General features: G+C 34.5%; 3 protein-coding genes and 1 long non-coding RNA gene across 17 annotated transcripts in view; 1 reads left to right on the top strand and 3 right to left on the bottom strand.

Annotated features, from left to right (window-relative positions):
- The window catches only part of LOC124214942 (uncharacterized), a 159,708-nt gene that overhangs the window by 89,175 nt on the left and 47,332 nt on the right, over positions 1-23,201 (top strand). The gene's annotated exons all lie outside the window — the stretch shown is intronic.
- On the bottom strand, positions 1,474-22,690 carry LOC124214934 (uncharacterized). 4 transcript variants are annotated; one of them, XM_069134581.1, is made up of 4 exons: positions 22,023-22,690; positions 20,427-20,833; positions 2,149-2,987; positions 1,474-2,065 (listed from the first exon to the last, which is right to left on the bottom strand). In XM_069134581.1, the coding sequence occupies exons 3-4, from the start codon at positions 2,945-2,947 to the stop codon at positions 1,956-1,958; spliced, it is 909 nt and encodes a 302-aa protein (XP_068990682.1). In that variant the 5' UTR covers positions 2,948-2,987; positions 20,427-20,833; positions 22,023-22,690; the 3' UTR covers positions 1,474-1,955. The 4 variants fall into 4 exon arrangements, with proteins under 4 accessions (XP_068990682.1, XP_068990681.1, XP_046473657.2 ...); XM_069134580.1 differs by lacking the exons at positions 20,427-20,833; positions 22,023-22,690 and adding an exon at positions 3,947-4,590; XM_046617701.2 differs by lacking the exons at positions 20,427-20,833; positions 22,023-22,690 and having other exon boundaries at positions 2,149-4,594.
- LOC124214936 (uncharacterized) lies at positions 4,910-13,584 on the bottom strand. Of its 7 annotated transcripts, none has more exons than XM_046617712.2 (12): positions 13,212-13,582; positions 12,476-12,696; positions 11,299-11,334; positions 10,753-11,019; positions 10,575-10,637; positions 9,510-9,614; positions 9,266-9,340; positions 8,849-8,953; positions 8,563-8,595; positions 8,252-8,475; positions 7,110-7,269; positions 4,910-6,441 (listed from the first exon to the last, which is right to left on the bottom strand). In XM_046617712.2, the coding sequence occupies exons 2-12, from the start codon at positions 12,690-12,692 to the stop codon at positions 6,401-6,403; spliced, it is 1,326 nt and encodes a 441-aa protein (XP_046473668.1). In that variant the 5' UTR covers positions 12,693-12,696; positions 13,212-13,582; the 3' UTR covers positions 4,910-6,400. The 7 variants fall into 7 exon arrangements, with proteins under 7 accessions (XP_046473668.1, XP_046473665.1, XP_046473670.1 ...); XM_046617709.2 differs by having other exon boundaries at positions 4,910-6,422; positions 13,212-13,576; XM_046617714.2 differs by lacking the exon at positions 7,110-7,269 and having other exon boundaries at positions 4,910-6,422; positions 13,212-13,584.
- Positions 13,607-17,547, bottom strand: LOC124214935 (uncharacterized). Its single transcript, XM_046617708.2, has 2 exons — positions 17,338-17,547; positions 13,607-15,694 (listed from the first exon to the last, which is right to left on the bottom strand). The coding sequence occupies exon 2, from the start codon at positions 15,656-15,658 to the stop codon at positions 13,607-13,609; it is 2,052 nt and encodes a 683-aa protein (XP_046473664.1). The 5' UTR covers positions 15,659-15,694; positions 17,338-17,547.

The raw sequence follows: 23,201 nt of genomic DNA, 5'->3' as shown, positions 1-23,201 counted from the left end.
AAGAAGATTTTTCTGATTACTTAACGTGAGCACAATAATTCGGCGACCCGTGATATTAGCTGCAAAAGTTGAAAAGATATCGCAATGTTTTTAATTTTTTTTTTTTTTTTTCACCGTTTAGACGAAATCAACACGCCTCGTAATCGTCACCGTTGATGATCCGCAGCTGTTGTACTCGGTGATTCAGTTATACCGCGAAAAGATTAGGGTTAATTTCTTAACAGAAAGAAACAAATTCGTTAACGCTACGCAATTTAATAACACAGAACAAAAAGAATATATTGTGGATAAGCAGCGATACAAAAACAGAAACAAGAGAATACTAAACTCGCTCTTCGTAAGTCAAAAACCAAAAGCTAAATGAATCGCTAAGATAGAAGAGAAACCAAAAATTGAAGAAAAATGATACTGCTCAAACACGCTAAGCGCGGCTAATCTAAAATCTACATCTATATCAATTTGCAATCGCAACAATTCCAAACTTACAGTTAAGTACTTAACGTGCTCTAATCGCAAGAAATCTTAAACTGCCACTAAACTGAGTCACTAATCGCCAAATATCCGAAACCTACAACTGAATAAACGCGCTATCGCAACTACGAACATCTGTACACCTAATTAACGCGCTAATCGCAATGCAATCTGGAGAACCGAACAAAAAAAGAAAACCTTGAAGAATCATTCGATTTGAAATGTAGTAACTGATCCGAACTGTAATCATCTTAAACTAAACTCATAATAATCTAGAAGCTAAGCCCTGCACACCGATAATCGATGACCTACTGATACGTTATTATAAAGTTGTACGTAGATTTCTTGGCTATAATGCTTAAAAAATGCTTCGTTAAAATCAGAACCAAATGTGGCAAGATAAATTTCTTCCAGAATAACCGCACCAACTTCCAGTGTTGATTCGAGGTAGACTCACACGCTACATTACGCAGTGAGTTTAGAATTTTTATGGGTGTACTTATAAAGATTCGATTCCTCAATTCCTCAATTCAAGAATTACGTCCCCCTTGCATTACACGCAGTCTATAACTAGTGTTAACACAATGTGTAGATATATGTAGGAGAGATGCATATATATATCATATATTAAAGATTCATGTTGCACATAGAGCAAGAGCCCGTGAGTGCCAGACCTTCGGATTTTTATAAAAGCTGAAAATTTTTCTATGTGTGTCCCTAGTACAGGTAAGAATGATCCCCACCCATGAAGCTGAGGCAGCGGTGGCTTTGGCAGGTAACAGGTAACAAAGGTGTATAAAATTCCATCTCAAATTTATCATAAAATAAAACTGAATTTTTTTATATTTGATTCATAATAATATCAAAACTCGCGTTGCTCATTGCCAGACAGTTGGTATGGTTGCAACCCTCTGCCGGACACCCTTAAACTGTTATAATTTATAATTATACTTACGTTATATTATAAAACCTAAATTTTATATATAATGTTTTGGGGGCCTATTAATCTATGTTTACATAATAGCCGGACAGTTTCGACGGTTCTATCATCTTGCCAGACGCATTCAAAGTGAGCAGTAGTTCGGAGAGCAAGAAGCGTATACAGTAACTAGTGCGAGTGAGACAGAGCGCTTGGTCTATTGCGGCCCTTCACTGCGCATCCACTGTTATTAAGTTCAAATTGTGCAGTTTATTTTTTTTTTTAATCAAGAAATTTCATTAAATAAATTTTTACAGTTTGAATAACAAATATTTAAAACAATACTCAGTAAAATTGTTCTAATACAACTTCAATCATATCGAAACTGTAATAATTTTATTTATATTATTTTTCATTTTTACGAAAGTTTATTATTTTCAATTCTATCAAAATTGTAAAGTCAATGAATTAAAGTAAATCAAATTTTATTGTTTATTATATCAAAGGGCAAATTTTTTTTTAAATAAAAAAGTTACAGGGAAATACATCTATTTTGATTAAATCTTTAAACATTTTCATCATTTTCATCGTCGTCGTCAATACATCCATATTCCTCGTCACTATTATTCCATTCTGTGGATTGATCGTCTTCAATATCGCCTTCTTCATTGTTTTCTGCAATTGTAAAAAAACCAAGTTAATTTAATTACAAATAGACCAAAATTAATATACAATAATTTAACATAATTATCAAATACCTGGAACTGTTTTTAGAGATTCGCTGACATAATTCGGTAATTGATCTCCTTCAAACCATTTGAAATAGTAGTGGTCATTTTCCAGTATCCAACCATTATTTACTGGTTTATATGCTGTTGGCTTTTGTAAGTGAGCGTTGTTCCATATGCTACATATGTAATTCGCTCGCAAAAATTGCTGCAATAGCTCACTTTTGCAAGGTGGTAAACAGCTAGCATCGAAATTTTGCAACTTTTTTCGATTAAAAGCTTCGTTCACATCAGATACTGTATACGAATTAATAAACATTTGTAGCCTAGCAGCATCAACATCGTTGATATCATTCATATTGTATAGATAGCATATAAAACTTTGAATTATATCGAAGATTAATACTTGTTCATTGTTATTTTCGATGATTTTGCTGTCACCAAACTTCATGAATGCTAGTTGAAATTCTACATATTTTTTTAACAATTTATACGGTTTCAATTTTGCTTTTCTGTAAAATGCAGGATTGTAATCACATCCTGTGAAAGCGTGTAGTCCAGGTAAGCTTCTGCAAATAGATTCTCCTAATTTGGCGTGTATTTTAGTTAGGTCCACATATCTTAAATTATTTCCAGCTCCTGTAAGCATCCAAACATGTGATCCATCATTAAGACGATGCATATGACTTAGCATTATAGCAGCAACATCGGTGTCAACAGTTCGAATCACAATATTTGCTTCGTAGTTAATTTTACACGCGTGGTACACTATTTTGTTGTCTGCTTCTTCATGCTCTGGGCAAGACAATTCCTCATTTATACTTGACATCACTTTGTTGGCCTCATTAACAGTAAACGAATGACATTTTCTGAAATTTATATGTATTATTTTATTGCCAATAAACGGCGCCATTTCGTCAGAAGCCCAGTGTAAAATAAAAAAATCAACTAGAGCTTCTTTGAAATTAGAATTTTTTAATTCTTTGACAAAGTCACTAGGACGGACTTGTTCAGGCCCAGCAATAGTATACTCCAATTGTGCAGATTCAAATCGCATAGAACGTTCGTATCCTTTTATCGATGGGGTAAAATACTGGTCGAAAATGACATCAATTCTTGACGCTTTTAATTGAGTTACCATCTGCAACATTTTTTTAGAAATGCCTCCAAATTTTCTAGGAACATTTTTCATAGTATGTAACAAAAAGAAACCGTCAATTATTAGAATATCAATTTGAGATGGCTCTTCATGCTCGACCTCTTTCTCTAAACATTTCATCAAAGCAGATTTATCGGTCTTGCAAATGGTCCCATCCAAATGACACATTGACAATGGTACTGAAGTAATCGGGTAGGATAAGATTTTTGAAATGTCAATGCTGTAATCCATTGAGATTCCCAGCATACGTCCAAATAAATCCCTTTGAATTTTAACTTCTTGAATTTTTCCACCGACTTTAATTTTTTTTTTTTCATAATCTTTAGAAAAATTATTAATAGATGTTTTTTTAATAGCTTTTTCAAATCGCGTAATATCAGATTGGCATTCAGAAATGAATGTTCTTCGGAGGCTATCGCCATTAGCTTCTAAATTTAATAGAAATTCTTCTACTGGCAGTGATGCGGACTTTCCTGATGAAATATTTACTAATTGGTCTTTGGGAACTTCTAAACTAAAAGGATTGATAAATTGATCGAAAGTTGCGACAAATTGTTGTAGTTGTTTGGCGTTTTTCCTGATATTATGGGGATTCAAATCTGTTGAAATATCTTGATGTTTTTGTAGTCCAAGTTCAAGATAAACTTGACTTATAATTGTAGATCTTACATCATGGTTTCGAGCCCACCGTTGTCGCGCCGAAATTGAGTTAGTGAAGTGTATAACACCTGTCAGCCTTCTTGCAGCTTCTGCATTTATAGTTTGCTCTAGAACCAGGTCAATAGGTTGTCTCGAAAATGGCTTGGTAGTTCTTTTAATTCCAAAACAGCCTTTTAGGAATCCTTCATACAAATCAGGATGAGTTTTATCAACTCTCAGTAGACTATCATAATATTTGACGCTCCACCTAGCATAGTTTTGTTGATTCAATACAAAAAAAATGCTTGTAATTTTAGGTAACACTGATTTAAAGAGTTGAAAATTTCCAGTACGAATACTTCGAGATAAGTCCAAGTAATGATGTATAAGGTTTATATATATTAGATAAAATTGTGACGTTTTACCATGCTCCCCGTTAAGGGTTTGTTGTTTGTAGATACCGTAGTTATTCATCAGCTCTTTAAGGCCATCATTTTCAATTTCAAACAAAGAAATTTTACAATTTTGGAGTCTCTTAACTTCATCTATTATATCCTCAGTTAAAGTAACCCAGGCAGCACATTCATATACCAGTAACGTAACAAATACTTGAATCTTGTTCCTTCCGAAATCACAGCTACATCACATGTGCTCTACATGTACCGTACATGTACTCTATTATGTCCGCCACAAACCATTATGGCAGCTACGTAACAGGTACAGAACAGAGATACGTATCAAAGATATCACAGATATGGATGAGATTCATGCCCTTGCAAGTCCGTTATGTATCATTTATGTTCTTATTTTTTGCATCCAGCGCAGTTGTATATAGTAGTGACAGTTCAGATTCATAACTGCTGCGTAATACATCCAAATCAGAGCCATTGAATAAACGTACTTAATACGTATCTGTTACTCCGTGTAACATCCGGCGATTCATTTTATGCGCACGTGCACGCTGCTTAAAAAAAGCACATAAATACGAGGATATATATGGAAAAGATTATTTATTACCACCCAGAATATCGAAATACCATGTGTCATAAAAGTAACCAGCTAGAAATGAGTAATATAACAAAATAACAAAGGTACTAGAATCTAGAAAATCAAGATGTAGTGTCATACAAGTGACAATAGGGAAACGGGTATACAATACCGTTATACGTATTTTGCTTAATATAATACAGGTAATAGAATATCAAAATTCAACGTGTTACAGCGAGAAATAAGTACACACTACTTAACATGGTTCTTGGAGATCATAAGAATCTCACAATTTCACCCGTAGTATCACATAAGTAACAATATTTAGGTACTATAGTAGATATCAATCACAATCTATAATAAGCGCTGAGGACTCGAACGGCCCATAGGAAAAAGTAAATAAAAAAATTGCCATAAGAACGTAACTGAAAATTTAATCAGTCCGAATTTCAAGGAAAATTAAAGTTTAGGTTTTTATAAAAAAAATTATAGTTCTTTCCAATTTGATTGACAAAAACGAGGTTTTCTGAATCACTACAAAAATCTACAATTTTTCAAATGAACCACGGGATCTACAATTTGTTGATAAACTACAAAAAAAAAAAAACAATAATTTTCAATGAAAACTGTTCCAATTTCCCTAGAAATTCGTAGAAATTCCCACCAGGGTATTTTGTACTTTACATATCATATGATAATGAACATTTAAAAAGAGTAATACTACAACCAGTATCTGACTTTTACGTTATGAAACGTATACGGAACTAAACAAAAAATTACTTAGGTACATAGATAACCTATGTGGAATCAAGTCAACACTGATGTGCCTGTAATGTAACTTGTGGCTGTATTATATGGTATTATATTTCGCGATAAAACAAGAATTGGAATCCTTTCAAAAATACGTAAATTCAAAATGAACGTATAGGCTATATATAGTGGCTTCGCAAGGTAACTACCGTTATATCATTTTTCCGTGTAGTTTGTTTATAATTTTTCTATCCAACTCCATGTCGAATATGTTGCTCACATCACCGGAAAGTGGGACAATATTTATACTGTTAGTATGGAGTTTTACTACAAAACCACAAAGTACATGGTAAACATGATACAATTGTGGTTTTGATGTGAAACTACTGCACCGTAAACATTCGAGGTATGAAATTAGCTTCAAACTATTTAAGATTAAGATATATGAAGGTATGAAAGCTATCAAATGAACTTAAAAATCTATATGAATTGCAGTTTGTAGGTGAGTATCATGAATTAACTTGAGCCAGTACAGATGTAAGTTGTAAAACAAGAATAAATTGAAATTAAATATAAGATTGACTCCAATTCGTTGAACTGTGGTTAATTTACAGTATGAACTTGTGCGATTGCTCGTGCTTCCTCTATGCTCGTGCTTTGGCCTTCGCCTTCTCTTCTCTGATAAATCTTTGTTTTCCTTGACGGAACCACTCACTGCAAGTTTCTTCAAATTCTTTGTCCGTCATGTTATAATTCACCATTACTGCATCTAGGAAATAAAAATAGATCTAATTTTTATAAGGGAAAGGAACATTCCGAGTCTGAATCAGATGAATTACATTGGATAAATCCACTTCGCGGTGAAATTTTTCTGCAATGGCATTACAAAGTGAAGAAGACTTTAGTGGTATCGCAAAGATTAATTGCAATAGCAATAACTATTGCTAGCATATATTGTACTTACATACATAATTAAGACTCAACATCATGCGATTTTTTTCTCGCCCCTTGCCACTATCCCAATATACGTAATTTAGCGAACTAAATTCTCTACCGAATTTTTTGTGCAGAAATTACTTCCCAGATCGCATTGAAATGAAATAACGTAACACAATCTCTAACCTTGCTGAATGTAAAGAAAAATTTGTTTATAGAGACATAAAAATCTGAAAACTAGTGCAATGTGCAATTGGCCGCTATTGACACACTTGTAATATCGTTTCATCTCTGTGATAATTTTCGGCACTCACTAGCTATCCAGTGCTACTTCATGCACAGCAACATTACAACAAGATTATGAGTACTTCACTTTGATGTAAGTTCTAATAACTAAGAATGCTGTCCGTAAAATTCAATTGTATGTGTGTACATGAGTGGCAAAAAAAATTGCCTGAGGTTCAATCTTAAGATTCTTATCATATGAATTGATTATTACTTGATTGTTGATAATTAATACCTTTGGTGATCTTTATTATAGCCAAATTTTGGACTGAAAAATTATCACGTAGGCCCAACCAGGAACAATTCTGAGCCACTGCATTTGAGAAAACTCTTCGAAGAATACGCAATGTAGTATCTTTTGCTCCGCTACCTCCAATTCGTTTGAAATATGATCCCTACGGTTATTCAAAATGGTCAACAAATCAATTCTATGACATAAAATTCAAGAAAATTGAAGAATAAATCAGTTCGTACATTCTTCATACTTATATAATTTTGGGATTTCATTTTCGCATATATTCTGAGAAAAAAAACCTCTAAACAGACGTAAGAAATTATCATGAAATTTCTCAAATTGTTTTACGCTTCAATGTAGGGAGAAAATCAATAGCAAAAAGTGCAACGAATACATATAACACGTAATTTTATACATAGCATGATCCAAAATGGCCGTACTTTGTCATAATAGTTGCTTTCTTCTGAAAATTGAAAATCAAAATATACAGTAAGAAAATTTCAAGAAGCCAATTGATTTAATCAAATAAGAGCTGTTTCAATTACCTAATTAGGAGGCAAAAATGATTTCACCATGTTTCCGAAATTTTGGTCGATCAAACTTATTATTCTCAAATTCTCGCTAATGCAAAATGTCGAAAAGCAAAGAACTTAATTTAGACAATTGTTTGCAGGAATGAAACCGTGGACTTGGGATTAACAATTAATCTGAATTAGCTGTTTGTTTTTGGTATTTTAAGTCAACGAAAATTTGAATTGCGGATCAAGTTCGATCCATCAAAACTTCAGACAGATATTTCACGTCCGGTCTGTGGCTTCACAACGTTTTCGTTCAGCTGAAGCTGTGTACTGACTTTCACTTTATGAGTTGATATTATTCTGTGTTTCTTGGGTAATGGGCTGCGAGTTCTTAAATCCAGTGGGATTTATAACTGCTACCACATTGATAACGTTTGTACAAATTTAATACATAATAGAAACGGTTAGCTTCTTGACATTGTTTCTCTCAAACATTGAGTCTTCTAATCTAAGACCTTCCTAAAGAATCGTTCTCGATTTGAGCTACCATAAACTCAAGGGTTCTACTGTCATTCCAATATCAAATTTTCGAGCTAACAAGAGTAACACTATTCAAGTACTCACCACACTAGATTTTAGGGTAGCATTTATTTCCAATTGGTATTCAAAGTCCTTCAGTTTATCAATTGTAGGAAATGGTAACGAATCTGTGATCATGAGCAGTTCAGCACTTGCAGGGGTGTCGGTGTCATCATGAAATCTTGTTTGTAATTTATTCAAACTTGCTGTCAAAGATTTTACCTCTACTGCTATTTCAGCAACTTTTTTGAATAATTTATTAAAATTATCTGTAGGAAAATACGATTGATTATTCTGCTACTCAATAAGACTGTCATATCTGACCACTAATTCATTACGTAGAGGATAATACAAACCTTCAATAATTCGTACCAAAGACTCGGACCTATCTATAAAATACCATAATGAAATATTAGAACAAATTTAGAAATGTCAGAATGATGGCACCGAGATTTAACTACAGGGAAATCAACCTCATGTTATTGTTAACAGATATGCCAATTTTCCAAAACTAGTTCTGAATCACAAGTTTGGTGGCACTGACAGTCGTATACACATACAGTTTACAACTACATTAATTCTTCTTTTGTAGTTACAGTCTCGGTGCTATACTGACAATGAGATGGTCACAAATGTAGGTACCTTGTGTATACGCATCTGATCTGTTAGATGTGTACAATGGCAAAGAGGTAGTTATTGCATCATATACTGGTAGTGATGAACTTGGTGCTACAAGTAATCTCTGCTCTGTAGATAAAAATATCGATATTTTTATGCAGTTTTATGAAATACATGCTACAAAGGCAGTATTTTCGTAAAAGGGCAAGAAAAAGTTTTTGTGTGATTCAAGGCCTACGGCTTCTAGGCGTGTTCCAAGTAAAGAGAAGGAAAAGGACCTGAAAAGTACCCAACAGGTACAATCTAACTATATAAACGCAAAATGCCTCGAACCCCCAAAAACTTTTTCGAATTGACAAACTAATACAGACTACAGGGATTTTTTTAAAGGTGTTTTAGACCAAGAAATATCATGCCATGATATTATGTAGTTGACATCACCTGTTTCAATTGGAGCTTTGGTAAGTACTTGCTGCGATAACACTTTTGGGACGTTGCGTGTGGTTTTAAGTGAATCTGACAATAAAGAGTATATATGAACATGAGAATACGCAAGTGTGAGAAACGTATAAAGTGCATTGTGTATGCACGATTATTTGCTCACAACTGAGCTTGATACGTAACTTATTGCTTCTACAAAATCGATAACGAACACTATAATTGTAAGTAGAATGAAAGAAATTACCATTTTGTGTTAATGTTTCGTGAGGCTTATCGGTTGATGATGTCATTGTAAACGCACAAAACGTCTTTACTGGACTGCAATTCAGTGTTCTAATTGAAATGGAGTCTAGAATGAAAGTCATCAGTCAACTTAATCACTACACGTATCTCAGAAGTATTTTGATTACTCATCAAGTTACATTAATTATAGTAAAACTGCAGTAATATGATAGATGATAATGCCAAAAATTGGAAGTGCACTGGGGGGGCTATACTATTACCAGAAACTTGTACAATCTTGATTTTAATTAATTGCTGTTTAAACAGTATGTTCACTTTTCAAATGCAATAGTGTACCAGGTCTTAGCTCATTTAAGAAAGCCATTTCTGGAATACTCATTTACTAGTAATTTTCGAAATATAAATACCAGGAGACTAATCTATTTCAGGCATCAAAGTCATGGGCTCTCGAGCTTCCAAGATGCTGGATACTTTAGCTATGTATCTTCTGATTCAGGAAATTTTTATTGGAAAACATATCTCATATAAACATATATTCTCGCGGGCAATAATCAATTCCGGAAAGTTTCAAATTTCAATAAATTATTCAAATTTTTGTTATACAAAGATTGAAGGACACAGAAAAGATGATGAGAAAAAAAAATGTAGATTCTTTTTTTCTTATGAATTAATTTTTTGAACATTGTGAGCAAATTAATACAAGATGTTATAATAAACTACGTATATAATTATCAAAATACAAAAAACTCGTGACTTTCAGTTTGTGACTTTTAATATAACAGCACATAAATTTTCATATAACTTTTTAGCTTCAAAACTGATTTACGCAACAAAATCTTTCAATGACAAAATTATGGGTTCGCCTATTTCAATGTAGAGTACCCATGAACATCATCAAAGGCTCAAAAGCACATGAGAATAATTTCTACCAATATAATGATCATTATAAATTACAAGTGGCGATTTTATTTAGAACACTCCAAATTTTGATCATTTTCTACGTGTTTGTCACGTCATTCATAAACCACAGTCGTGTTGAATAATTGTTGTATACAAAAATGTGTACCTGATTTCTTTGATGTGGGTGCCTGACAGTCAAAAGTCATGTTAGTTTGTGTTAATGGATAACCTGAAATGGATTAGAAAAACAAATGTAGAATGGGACAAATTACACTAGTCCTGATCATGTGTTCATTGTATGTACGAAGATGAATATTTGTCTGCATGACTTTGGATTTATATACCTTTTGGTTCATCGGTCTCTTCATAAATAACAGGAATATTTTCAATATCGAACTGCATGCTGTTGTTAGTGACGTAATTATGTGGTAGATCAGGAATTTTTTTAAGCATGTTTCTGCATGACATTTCTTGTTCGCTGTCTGAATTTCCAATAATTTTTTTTTGTGACATAGATTTCTTTTTTCTTTGAATCCGTTTTCTATCTGGTATATTTTGTTCATCACTTGATGAAATACTCTCAGCTTTTTTTCTGGCTTTTTCCAAACTCTCTGCATGTAAACAAAAAATATATTCATAAATTGAGAACAAAACGAAAATTGAAAATATATTGGTCATTAATTCTCTTTAAAGAAACGAGTCTGAAAATCACGGCAAATAAGGTAAATGAACCAATCATTAGACATGAACCTAATGCTGGACAGTCCTAGTAACTTGACGTTTTTGACCAATCCAGTTGATAAAAAACATATGGTTATTGGGACTCTCAAGCTATTGGTAAATGTCCAAATAATTATATGTTTGTTTACTTTATCTGATCATGTAAATACCACTATCTCTGCTGTTAATCAGGGTTGCCATCAAATCTGAAATCAGAAATTGCCTGACTTTTCTAGGTGTTTCAGTACCAAATTAATTTTTTTCCCTGGCCATTGTTTTGCATGTAACATTTGTTTAGTCACAGGCAATCGAAAGTATTAGTAGATCATGACAGTGCTACTTCAGTTAGAGACCTATCTGAAAATAGTGCTGTACTTTTATAATAATATTATCAATTTCCCATGACTGTGAAGACATGCATTGGGAAGCGTGATAACAAATTTTGATGTTTGAGGCGTTGAATTTGAGATTTAAAAGGTTGGAAGACTCGAAAAAAATTCCCGACTTAGTGAAATGAGACAAGATTCCCTGAGTTTTCCAGACAGTACAAATTCCCTGACATTTCCAGCTTTTCCAGATTTCCAGGTCTTATAGACACCTGCTGTTTATAATTAACAAGCTGTAGCTCTTCACCCAATCAAATGTGTGACCTGAAGGCAATATCTTCAGATTCATTGGACTAATAATATACAATATTAATACTCTCATGGAATAAAAGCTACATGCCTGAAATTCCAAACCTTTATTAAAACGAAAATTGCAACAGGTTTATATACTAGGCTGGTTTTTACTAAAATTTTCCATAAATTGAAACTTGAAGTGTCAAAAAATTAAACTCTACTGTTGAAATCAGGTTTCAATTTTTCCCGAATTTTGGCTGACAAAATAACATGGTAAATTCTTTAAATTTTCGTTCAAATGAAGATTCAGAACTTCAGGTAGTAAAACAACTACGGTATCGGAAATATGTACTAATAATGCAAATACTAAACACATAATACATTAAAATTAATATTAATGTTTATTGGTATGGTATTCAGGAAATTTTTCTAACTATTACCCAACTACGCATGACCTGATAATCATCTGTATTTTTGTGAATACAAGGCTTCATTTAAGCAACTATTTTCTGTATATACCTTCTAAAGAAAACCAGCATATAAGTAAAGTAGAAGTTTTTCGAGCACATCCACCATGAAAAAACCTTGACTTGTATTCGCAACAATACTGTTAAATCGAGCAAGTTTACGATGATATAATTTAAAACATCGACTGTGATATAATTAATCGACAGATTTTTGCCTATCTTGATCATTGCTCAAGACAATAAATAAATAGAAACTTTACCAAAATAGTTTTCGAATATGACGTCGTACAATTCCCACTTAGGATCTTCAGTATCGGGCAATACTTTTTTAACCATGAATGCACTTATGTTTTTTGTCTTAGGCCACCAGCATTTTGTATTGTTGGGAGTTAACCAACAACTCGGGACCTCAGATGTCACTTGTTCATCGTCAGAATCATCATTTGAAAAAGATACAACAGCGTAGGGCAACGGCATGTTTCTTGAATGGAAAAAGAGGACAGTTGATGAATTATCATAGCGTGTTCGTCTAATCATAATTAACAGCGATAAAGCGATCACCAACTACGTATATTTTGCGGCTTGTGTCTGGCTATCGCATGTTGGACGGTTATGTACAGAATTGCAAAAATTTGTATACGTAAATTTCGAGCATCCCAAAACGAGGCGGCTATCCACATGGTTGAGGGACACTCACAATCAGTCGCGCAATTCACGTGTAAGTTTTACATCTGAGTAAAATATCATGCAGAAGAGGTTAAAATGAGTTCGAAATCTTTGATGTCGAAAATACACGCGCGCGCGATAGAAGCCACGATGCCGGTGTCTGTCACCCGCAAAGCATAACTTGTGAATTTTTAGGTTAGATTTAGCGTAACTCTACTTAGGTTACGTGCCCGTTTACGTGACTTAAATAGGATCACGGAACCGTGTAAATAGACGCATCGATGAAAAAAGATATTCGATTTATATAGGAAAATATTCAAATAAAATTACCTATAGATTGTGTAGATGTAACCGGCAGAACCAATTCTGATCAGTCGGTTGATTATTGAAGTCCGAATATATCGTGAGAATGACGTAATGACTGCGTACAACACTAACTGCACTGACTGCACTGGACGCAATAACACTAATCGAGATCAATCGATCTATGTATTTCAAGTAATTAAATTATTTAATGCGAAACTTCAATACTTGGACACGTGGGAGCTACGACCGAAATGCGTAATAAAACAATATGGCCACCAGCCAGCCCGGAAATCTGTAGAAAAAGCGAGAGCGCGAACATTTGTGACACGCGGGACTAAGCGGGAAATTTAAAATAGATAAATCGTGAATTTAAGAATGACGTTGTGTTTTTACTATGATATTTATAATTACTTTACGTGTTATGAATGATGCAACAATGGAGTGACCACATTTTCACTATCGGTTAATTTGAATTTTAGACATTTCAATTTAATGTTGGAAATGCAAACTTTCACAAGTTGATGCTGTCTATCAACAAGTTGTATTCCAATTTTTGAAGATTCACATGGTATTTTGAAGAATGATTTCGGGTTTAAAAATTTCTGACCTGTTAGATATATTATTTTATTTTCGAGATGAATTCTCGATACTTCGATAATTGCACCATCTTTTAAGCAACAGCAATTGTCAGGAATTTTTGTACTTATAAAAAAATCACGATACCGAATAGATTGAATGTTTTTTTTGCCATTACTGGTCTCTTCAATGTTTGCATATTTTATGATTGGATATTCAAATTTTTCAGATTGGACGTTGATTTTACATTCTTCTTGATGACGTTTTATAAGTTGTGCTAAAGGCTTGCTGGATGTTATTAATAACTTTTTAATTTTTTGCATATAATTTTCAAATTTAAACGCACTAAATTTATCTAGAGGCCCTTTCAACTTTACATCATTACAAAGGTGTATCAAATTATGCACGTTGTATGACACATGCTGGTGACCATAGAGTAATGGAAAAGATTCAACAAAATACTGTAGCAGTTGTCTGGCATAATCGTTCAATTTTATGTGGTATTCAGGGCTCGCTAAAATTCGAATCGCAACGCTCAAGCATAGGAAATGATTGTATTTGTCACTCGGCAAATTATCGAGAAATACTATTGGTCCAGTATATAATAACAACTGTCGTAGTTCAGTAGCCTTGAACCGATCTACTTCCTCCAAAGGTCTTGCCTTTCTCGAAAATTCTTTTGATATGGATTTATTTAATGATAGTAATAGATCTGACGCTCGTTTACGGTGAAAATTTGTCATTCTAACATCTTTGTTTCCTTTGATCCAAAACTGTAACAGTTTTTTCATTACACCTAAACAGACCAAGTGCATATAATCTATTGGAAAATCTAATATCATGTCGATAAATAAGTTTTCAAGGATAGATGTTTTTTTGTGATGCTCTTCATTGGTTTTCAGTCTAAATGATTCGTTAGTTCGTAATCTTGCTGTTGTCTCAGGGTATGTCACTCGATTATCAATGAATTCTCCTTCCTGCACACATTTCCCACAGCCAAAATAAGCGTTATGCCCTTTGGTTCCAGTAATGAAACATTTCGCAGGTGTATCGGAAACAAATGCATTAATTTTAATGGGAACTGTTTTATTACCTATACTCAAACCTGCATCAATGATCCTATCACACTCTTCGGTGAAGTACTTCATAAATTCATTACTATCATGAGGCTTCTCATTACCATGATATAGACCGACGATGAAGGGTTCGGTGTAAAAATCTGTTTCGATAGATGCTAGTATAGGCCAAAATTGGCTGCCTGAACTTTTTGTCAAGGGAAGTCCATCGACATTAATGTTGATTTGTAATTCTTTCGGACAATTTTCAGTTGAATAATACTTGGCAACACTTCTTACTAAACCTTGCGCTAGACCAAAATGATAATAATGCCCAGGACTCATATCAATAATTTCCAGCTTTCGAGGAGTTTGAAGTAAAGTTCTTGCATCTAGAGGTACGTCGTGTCCATGTTTAACTAAAATTTTCAATAAAGCATTAACATTGCTATGATTGATGCAACAATTAACAACCCAGTTTCGAAGATCATTCCGTAAGTCTGATTTATCAATGTTAGGGTCCGGCTTGCATTTTTGAGGCAAGCTACCACCACTACTGTCACTAAAGTTGACATTATCATTGAGGTTTTCGTGAATAGGTTCACTTAAGGCAATATTGTTGGAATCTATTGGATCAAGCTGTACGTCTGCAGTAATGCCACCATTGTTGAACTCAGCTGTATTAGACTTTGTATCTGTACAAGTACAAACTGTTGCTGGGATATGGCGAGGAATCGATGAATTGTCATTGGTATTACAGAGTTTCCGATACTCTTCTTTAATTTGACGTCTTCGTTGCCTTCTCGTCACATACCGAGAATCTTTCAATACCTTAGGCATCTCAATGAGTATATACAATATACACACACATATAATCTGTAAATAAAAGATAAGGGTTCTTTGTGACATTCAGGCATTACTATCGGTCAATTTATTAAGGTTATACTTGTGAACTAAGGACTCTGGTCCAGTGTACAGGGTGTCCAGTGACTGAGAAATATAAAATTCTCTGAAAATTCCAAATTTTTCACTGATTTATAAGGGTTTTTTCTGAATAAAAACACCACTTCTACTACTTAAATGACTAGATTGTGTAATGTAGATGAGTAAATCGAACTCACATGGCGCACAAATATAGCACTGTATTCAATAATGCCATCAGTTAAGAAGAGCAGATTTGCCACAGTGGCTAAATAAAATACTATCAAAATTAAATGTTTGCATTATATGGTGTTGACAAAACCAGGGTAAAAAATCATATTAGATAGAGAAAAAAATCCGAAATTCCAGAAATAACTCGAATTTCTGGGAATTTCCTGAAACCTCCATGAACATGAAATTGCCTATCAATTTCTTGTTTAAAGATGTTCCCTGAGCACTAGACTCCCTGAGCACTAGACACCCTGAGTTCGCAATCCTTATCCTTTTTATTTACGTATCAAGGAAATAAGAGGCAGTTAGTGGATCAGACATAGTCCATGGTTCACAAATATACCTTGCATTCACAGCAATGTGGCAACAAAAATTGTTATCTTATTTGTACAAAATATTCGGATCGAGAAAGCACAAATATTTCATTAAATATAAATCAGATCTCAATAAACCAAAGAAGCAAAGCCTTTTTTAATTTGCACCTTTGTAAACTTGATGAAGCTGAAGCTAGTAGCCCAAGTTAGTCCACCAAGTGCACTAATGTTGATTACTAAACCCTCTCTGGAAGCTGGTGTATTTCCACTATAATTCTCATCGTCAGTTTTTATCTTACTTCAAGACAGTTGCCTTGCAACGCCATTGACTCACAGGACGATTTGCAACTAGATTCAAAACTGTTGACGCTACGCCATGCAGATTATATCTATGCACTAACTCGCAGTCATTCCACTACCGCGTGGAAAGTAGTGCACGCCATTCGCCAATCCCCTACGCAAGGGGGTTTCCAGGCAAATCTCAAGAAAATTTAACACTTTTCTAGTACCGTAAACATATTTAACTGTACCGTATTATTCTCTTCAAAAGAAGTGGCCGCTAACTTCAGCTTCATGTAAACTTGCTGGCCATGTCATTCAGATAAGTGAAGACAAGGGCAAAGTGTTAGAGTTTCAATGAGGGTGCTTGTTTCCAGAAATTCGAAAATAACTAAATGAGTATATTAGTCACCTCTATTTTTTTTAAATGTTTACTGTTTTACCGTTACTGTTCTATTTTGGTTGGTAGCTATTTGCGTGGCTGGTCATAAAACTCCTTATCGAATAGCTGGATGCTAGGATGATGAAACCGAATGTAGCAGTGGGCAGCGGGAGTTGGCAATGAAACGTGCTACACTGATAATCATGAGGTGGCGAAAGAAAATAATCGAGAGCAAATTTTGTGGAAAGAATTGCATTTTTTATCTTACTCAGGAGAAGTTCAATGCACGGGCTACCAGTTTCGTAAAGAAGTTCGCACGGCAGTGACGCAACAAGTCATGCCAAAGACGCGCAGCAGAAGTTTGAATGAATTTGGGTAAAATGTGCACTTACCTGATACTGGCTCAAGTCTTGTACACATAACACTACTTCACTTGTATGTTGTTACTTGTATGACACTGGGTGGAATAATACATATTTAGTTAATTATATTTTGATACGACATCAGATGGCCGCGGATCACACCGTCTAAGGCGGGCGCGGGGAAGACGTCTCCCATGATGCCTGCAAGCCATGCTGCAAGCCGAGTTGATGATGACAATATGGCTGTCGGAAGCGGAAGTCACACTTATTGACTAGGACTATATACAATAATGGCTTTAGTATTATTAATTATACTATGCCTGTGTTTCGTTTGATAGGTGAAACACTGTATGAAAATGTGCGACCAAATATTACATCGAGAATTTTGCTAGAATAAAAATACTCGGATATATATTACGATTACATATATTAATACAGTCACTGTTTTGCATTCTCATCCTTACGTTCGGTTCCGATATCCGCTTGGCGCGCAATATCAAATATTATATTATCGTATTAGTACATAACGAGTATGCATAAGTCTTTTCCCTACTGAAAATCTCGGCATGGGATCTAATGTGCGATTTTATATGAGATATCATACGAGCTCACATAAGACCTCATATTGGCTTAAATGAGATCTCATATCAGCTCTTATAAGATCTCAATAACGAATTTGAACACAGGAACCGAATGAAATCTGATGAAACGTCGTGTGAGTTTTGTATCAGATCTCATATCACATCTCACGGTACGGAAAAAACCTGTGTAATATAAACCTACGTATAATTGTCAAATATGGAGAAAATGACCTCACTATGTGCTACGTAATGCATGATTGCACCCAATTTTGCTGAAAAAAAAAAATTTACACACGCACGGGAATTGAACCCAGGGCCGTCTAGTTCCACAATCTGTTACCTAGCCACTCAGCTATGGCACTGCTTGTATGATATGTGTTATTTTACGTACATATTGGATGATTGCTGCTGAGGATTAAAAATAAATTAAATCGGTGTGGTTGTGTAAATGAACGACTAACTTTCATAGCAGATCCAATTTTACATTTCAAGAATAGCATGAAAGCCAAGAAAGTTGACATTCTCCATACAATAACCCCCTTTTTTATTAATTTCTTTGACAATTATACACAGGTTTACATTACATAGGTTTTTTTCGTACGGTGAGATGTGATATGAGAATATCTGATATAAAATTCACACGACATTTCATATGAGATCTCACTCAGTTCCTGTGTTCAAATTCGTTATTGAGATCTTATGTGAGACAATATGAGATCTTATTTAGGTTCGTATGATATCTCATATAAAATCGCACATTAGATCCCATGCCGAGATTCGATTTTCAGTAGGGTTTGACGAGACGTGAGGTTTTCGGCACGAACCGAAGGCGAGTGCTGTAACGCACGAGTCAAAAAACTTTATCCATACGACTTTCGACTCGTATGTTTTATCACGAAAGCCTATTATAGAGATCGAGACGAAGTCGCGATTTTGAGGTTAGAGTGGTAAAAAATACGATTACAGTATAGTAAACCCGTAGCGGTGTTCCACACGAAAAGCTGGGATAGAAAGCAACAAGTGGAATTGTTCTCAGACACATATAGGGACGAAGTCATATAACGCAGTTGTAATCTAATGTGATAAAAATAAAGCAATGAAAAATAACGTAAAGTAAAAAATAAAGGTGGGGCCTCATATTACATTACAACTTCGTTCCCATGCGTCTGACAATTTCACTTGTACTTTTCCAGTCCAATTTTTTATGTACAGCGCACCGCTATGGACTTACTATACTATACACCATTTTAGGACCACCGGTATACTCGTACGTATCGCCGGTGACGGGTCCTAATGAAAAAGAGCCAACTCGCCGGGCTGGTTAGAAAAGAGCCAACTCGTCGGGCGGTTGGAAAATAGCTATCTCGCCGAAATGTTGGCTCTTTTCTAACCAGCCTGGCGAGGTTTTCTAACCAGCCCGGCGAGTTGGCTCTTTTCTAACCAGCCTAGCGAGTTGGCTCTTTTTCATTAGGGCCCGTCGATATGTATACGGTTTCGAATACTGCAGTCACTGTTTTGCATTCTTCATCCTTAGATTGCGATTCGATAGGCACGCCGCAGTATGACAGAAACTCTCGAAATTCAAGCAGGAATCAAAAATTTTCGAATGCTGAATGCTGTTATAGTTCTCGGTGTCCACAGGCGATTCCCTTTTAGCTACCTTAAAAGGCGTTATACCTATGTAGTCAGTGTTTACCGACTGTATGAAATTTCATTCAGACTACTACCATGCGCATATATACATATATATAATTACGTTGCAGATTTTGCTCACGTAAACATAATTATGTAATAAGGATATCAATTCTATGAAACACACAAAAAAAGATCCGCTGGAACATATGAAATACGTTCGCAATGGTCTATAATCGTTACATAAAACGAATTATGTAACGAGGATACAAATACTTTGAAACACACTAGAATAGATCCGTTGATACATATCGGTAATGTTAACGGCGATATATTTTATTTATGTACACGTCATTACGTAACAGATATATCAATTCTTTGGACCACACAAAGACGAATGCTTAGAGACCTAAATGTTACGTAACATCTGTTCTGTGGATTTTACATCAAATTTTCACGTAGCAGTTACGTTACAGTGAGGTCAACGTACCTTGTAGGGCACATATGACATATCAGTTATGTAAAAAACCAGATGTATCATTGACTTTTTCATTGTGATCAGGCAGCTACGTGAATGAAGCAAGTGTGCTGCCTGGGAATGTTATCATTTTGTAAAAATGACTTAAAATGTAGTATTTCTAGTCCTAATGCTACTAAAGGATGCAATCTTTTGCAGCGATTAAAGTGTTTTCCATCTGAAAACCCATTAACTGAACCGTTTGCCAGCAAACTACTCTCAACCATTACCGTAGTCAACCCACAATCACTAATTACTTTACCGATAGCTTTGAAGTAAGCCATCATTATATGAAATGGTCCTAAATGAATGAATAAATTATCAAATGTTGGATTTTCTGTAGCTTGTATTTGTAACGCTACTTTAGCTATAGCTAGATCGTAGGTTACCTGTATGTAGGGTTGCTGTAAATCTTCAGCTATTTTTTGGCTTTGTTTCATAGTTTCTAATACGATTGATGTACTGGTTGGAGATGCATTTATCGGCGTCAAGTAAGATATATGTTGTTGTGGACTATCTTGATCATCAATCCGACTATTGAAACCAACCCACATAGGTACGTCAGGTAATTCTAAAGCGTGACTAATCATCCATATGTTGTCAATTTCCGTGTTTATTTGAGAGTCTATACATTCTATATCATCAACTGATAATTGTAACTCACTCGTCATTTTGGGTTTCTTAGGGTATGGCATTTCATCTATATTTATTTCATCAAATGTTCTTCTTCTTCTTTTTTTATTTGGCGAAGTATTTTCACTTGAAACTTCGGACATCTCAGGCTCGTCAGTTGTATCTGCATCGATATTTTGGTATATTATTCCGACTGTGTCGTGTAAAGTATCCTTACCACTAGAAGTTTCAACGAAACGATCAAAATTATCGTATGCCACACCAGTAAAAAGCTCTGGTTTTTTTTTAATTTTTTCTGGACATAAGCTAGACTTTTTCATTGATGTAAATGTAGTTTCAGTTTCTAATTCTTCAACGCCTTGATAACTAATGCAGTGTCCATATCTGTTTATAATGTCAATTATTTTTCTGCTGCTTGTTAAGCTTTTTAGAGTCATACCTAACATGATATGCTTCGACGTTTTAACTCGACCATCATGAACTCCGAAAATAACATCTTGACAATAAGAACGAACTAGACGAGAACATTTTTGGCCAGTCTTTCGTTTTTGGTTACATCCACCAAGAAGGGTAGAATAAAAGTCTGATAATTCTTCTGGTATTGAAACTTCTCCGGATATTAAATGCTGTGATGTTATATTTTTTGTTGGTAATTTTATTTTTTCTATTTGGAGTATTATTTTTCTCAGAATCAATGCAGATTTTCGTAAAATGTTTTCTTGTTGTAAATTATCCAGTACTGAATCATCGATGGCTTCTAGATATTTTGGAGCTAGTATTTTTTTATTACGAACAGTAAAGAATTTTATATCCTTAGAGAATACTTTTAAAATTTTTTCTTCAAGGTGGTGTGCTGTGAAAGTAGCTGTCATTTGAATAGAATTTTCTTGAAAAATTTTTTCTAATAAATCGATATATGATTCATGTAAATACACTAATAAAAAACACCGCCCTTTTTTAATCACGTCTTCTTTAATGATTGTACTAATTTCATTAAAAACTGTTTGATGATACTCCCGGTGATAATGCCACTCCTTTTTGCTAGGCGTTGCTTTTAATGAAGATAACTTATTATTAAAATCAACTCGGCATTCAGTATGATAATAGATTTTTGAGCCAGAAAAATTATCCAATTTATTAGAAAAATCTGTAAACTCTTTATGACTTTCAATATTAGGTTTGACACTATCTTTAAATTGCTGAACATCAGCTGCATGAAGCGGAAGCATTCTCGATCGCACTTTTTTCTTCTTTTTATTACAAAATATACAAACAACTTCGTTATCATTTTTACCAGCAATATTATCAGTCGAAATATTAACATCTTGAGATACAAAATTATTATCACTAACTTCTGGTTCAAAAACGTCAGAAATATCTTGAAGAGTTGCAGATTGTAGATCTATTGATTCACAAATTGGAGCTGGCTGAGATGTCGTGGGAGATTCTGTGGATACAGACTGTAAATGAGATTCATTTTCAGATGTCGAAGGTTGTGTTTCTGTGGACTGGGATAGTGAAATTAGTTGAGATGAAGATTCTGTTGACGGAGACTGTGGATCAGGTAGTTCAGAACTCAAATCTCGTATTGACGACAAGGTTGAAGATGAGTTGCTTGTAATTACACAACTCCCTTGTTTTTTTCCTTTTTTTTTTTCAGCACTCAATGGTTGAGAGGTGAAATATTTTTTCATAAGACCTGTAAATACCTTGTAACATACTCTGTGATAACCACTCTCGGTGTATTCGCTGGGTAAAATAATGTCTCTGTACTTTAGGTTATGTATTTTTCGTAATTTAAGAATAGTCTGGCATTTTTTTAAAGTTTCCTCAGAAAATATTATTATATGTTCATCACTTTTCTTACAAACAAAGCAAACTATTTTTTCGTCACTCATGATAGCACTTTATTACAACTGATCACATTTATTTTATAAACTGCACAGAAAAATAATACATTTATTATGAGCATAGCCGTTCACCAGATAGGTACAATAAACAGCAGCTGATGCGCAGTGAAGGGCCGCAATAGACCAAGCGCTCTGTCTCACTCGCACTAGTTACTGTATACGCTTCTTGCTCTCCGAACTACTGCTCACTTTGAATGCGTCTGGCAAGATGATAGAACCGTCGAAACTGTCCGGCTATTATGTAAACATAGATTAATAGGCCCCCAAAACATTATATATAAAATTTAGGTTTTATAATATAACGTAAGTATAATTATAAATTATAACAGTTTAAGGGTGTCCGGCAGAGGGTTGCAACCATACCAACTGTCTGGCAATGAGCAACGCGAGTTTTGATATTATTATGAATCAAATATAAAAAAATTCAGTTTTATTTTATGATAAATTTGAGATGGAATTTTATACACCTTTGTTACCTGTTACCTGCCAAAGCCACCGCTGCCTCAGCTTCATGGGTGGGGATCATTCTTACCTGTACTAGGGACACACATAGAAAAATTTTCAGCTTTTATAAAAATCCGAAGGTCTGGCACTCACGGGCTCTTGGACTAACAGGACTAA

The sequence above is a fragment of the Neodiprion pinetum genome, chromosome 3, assembly GCF_021155775.2.
Source record: "Neodiprion pinetum isolate iyNeoPine1 chromosome 3, iyNeoPine1.2, whole genome shotgun sequence".
Lineage (NCBI taxonomy): Eukaryota > Metazoa > Arthropoda > Insecta > Hymenoptera > Diprionidae > Neodiprion > Neodiprion pinetum.
This window is presented reverse-complemented; position numbering and strand designations above follow the sequence as displayed.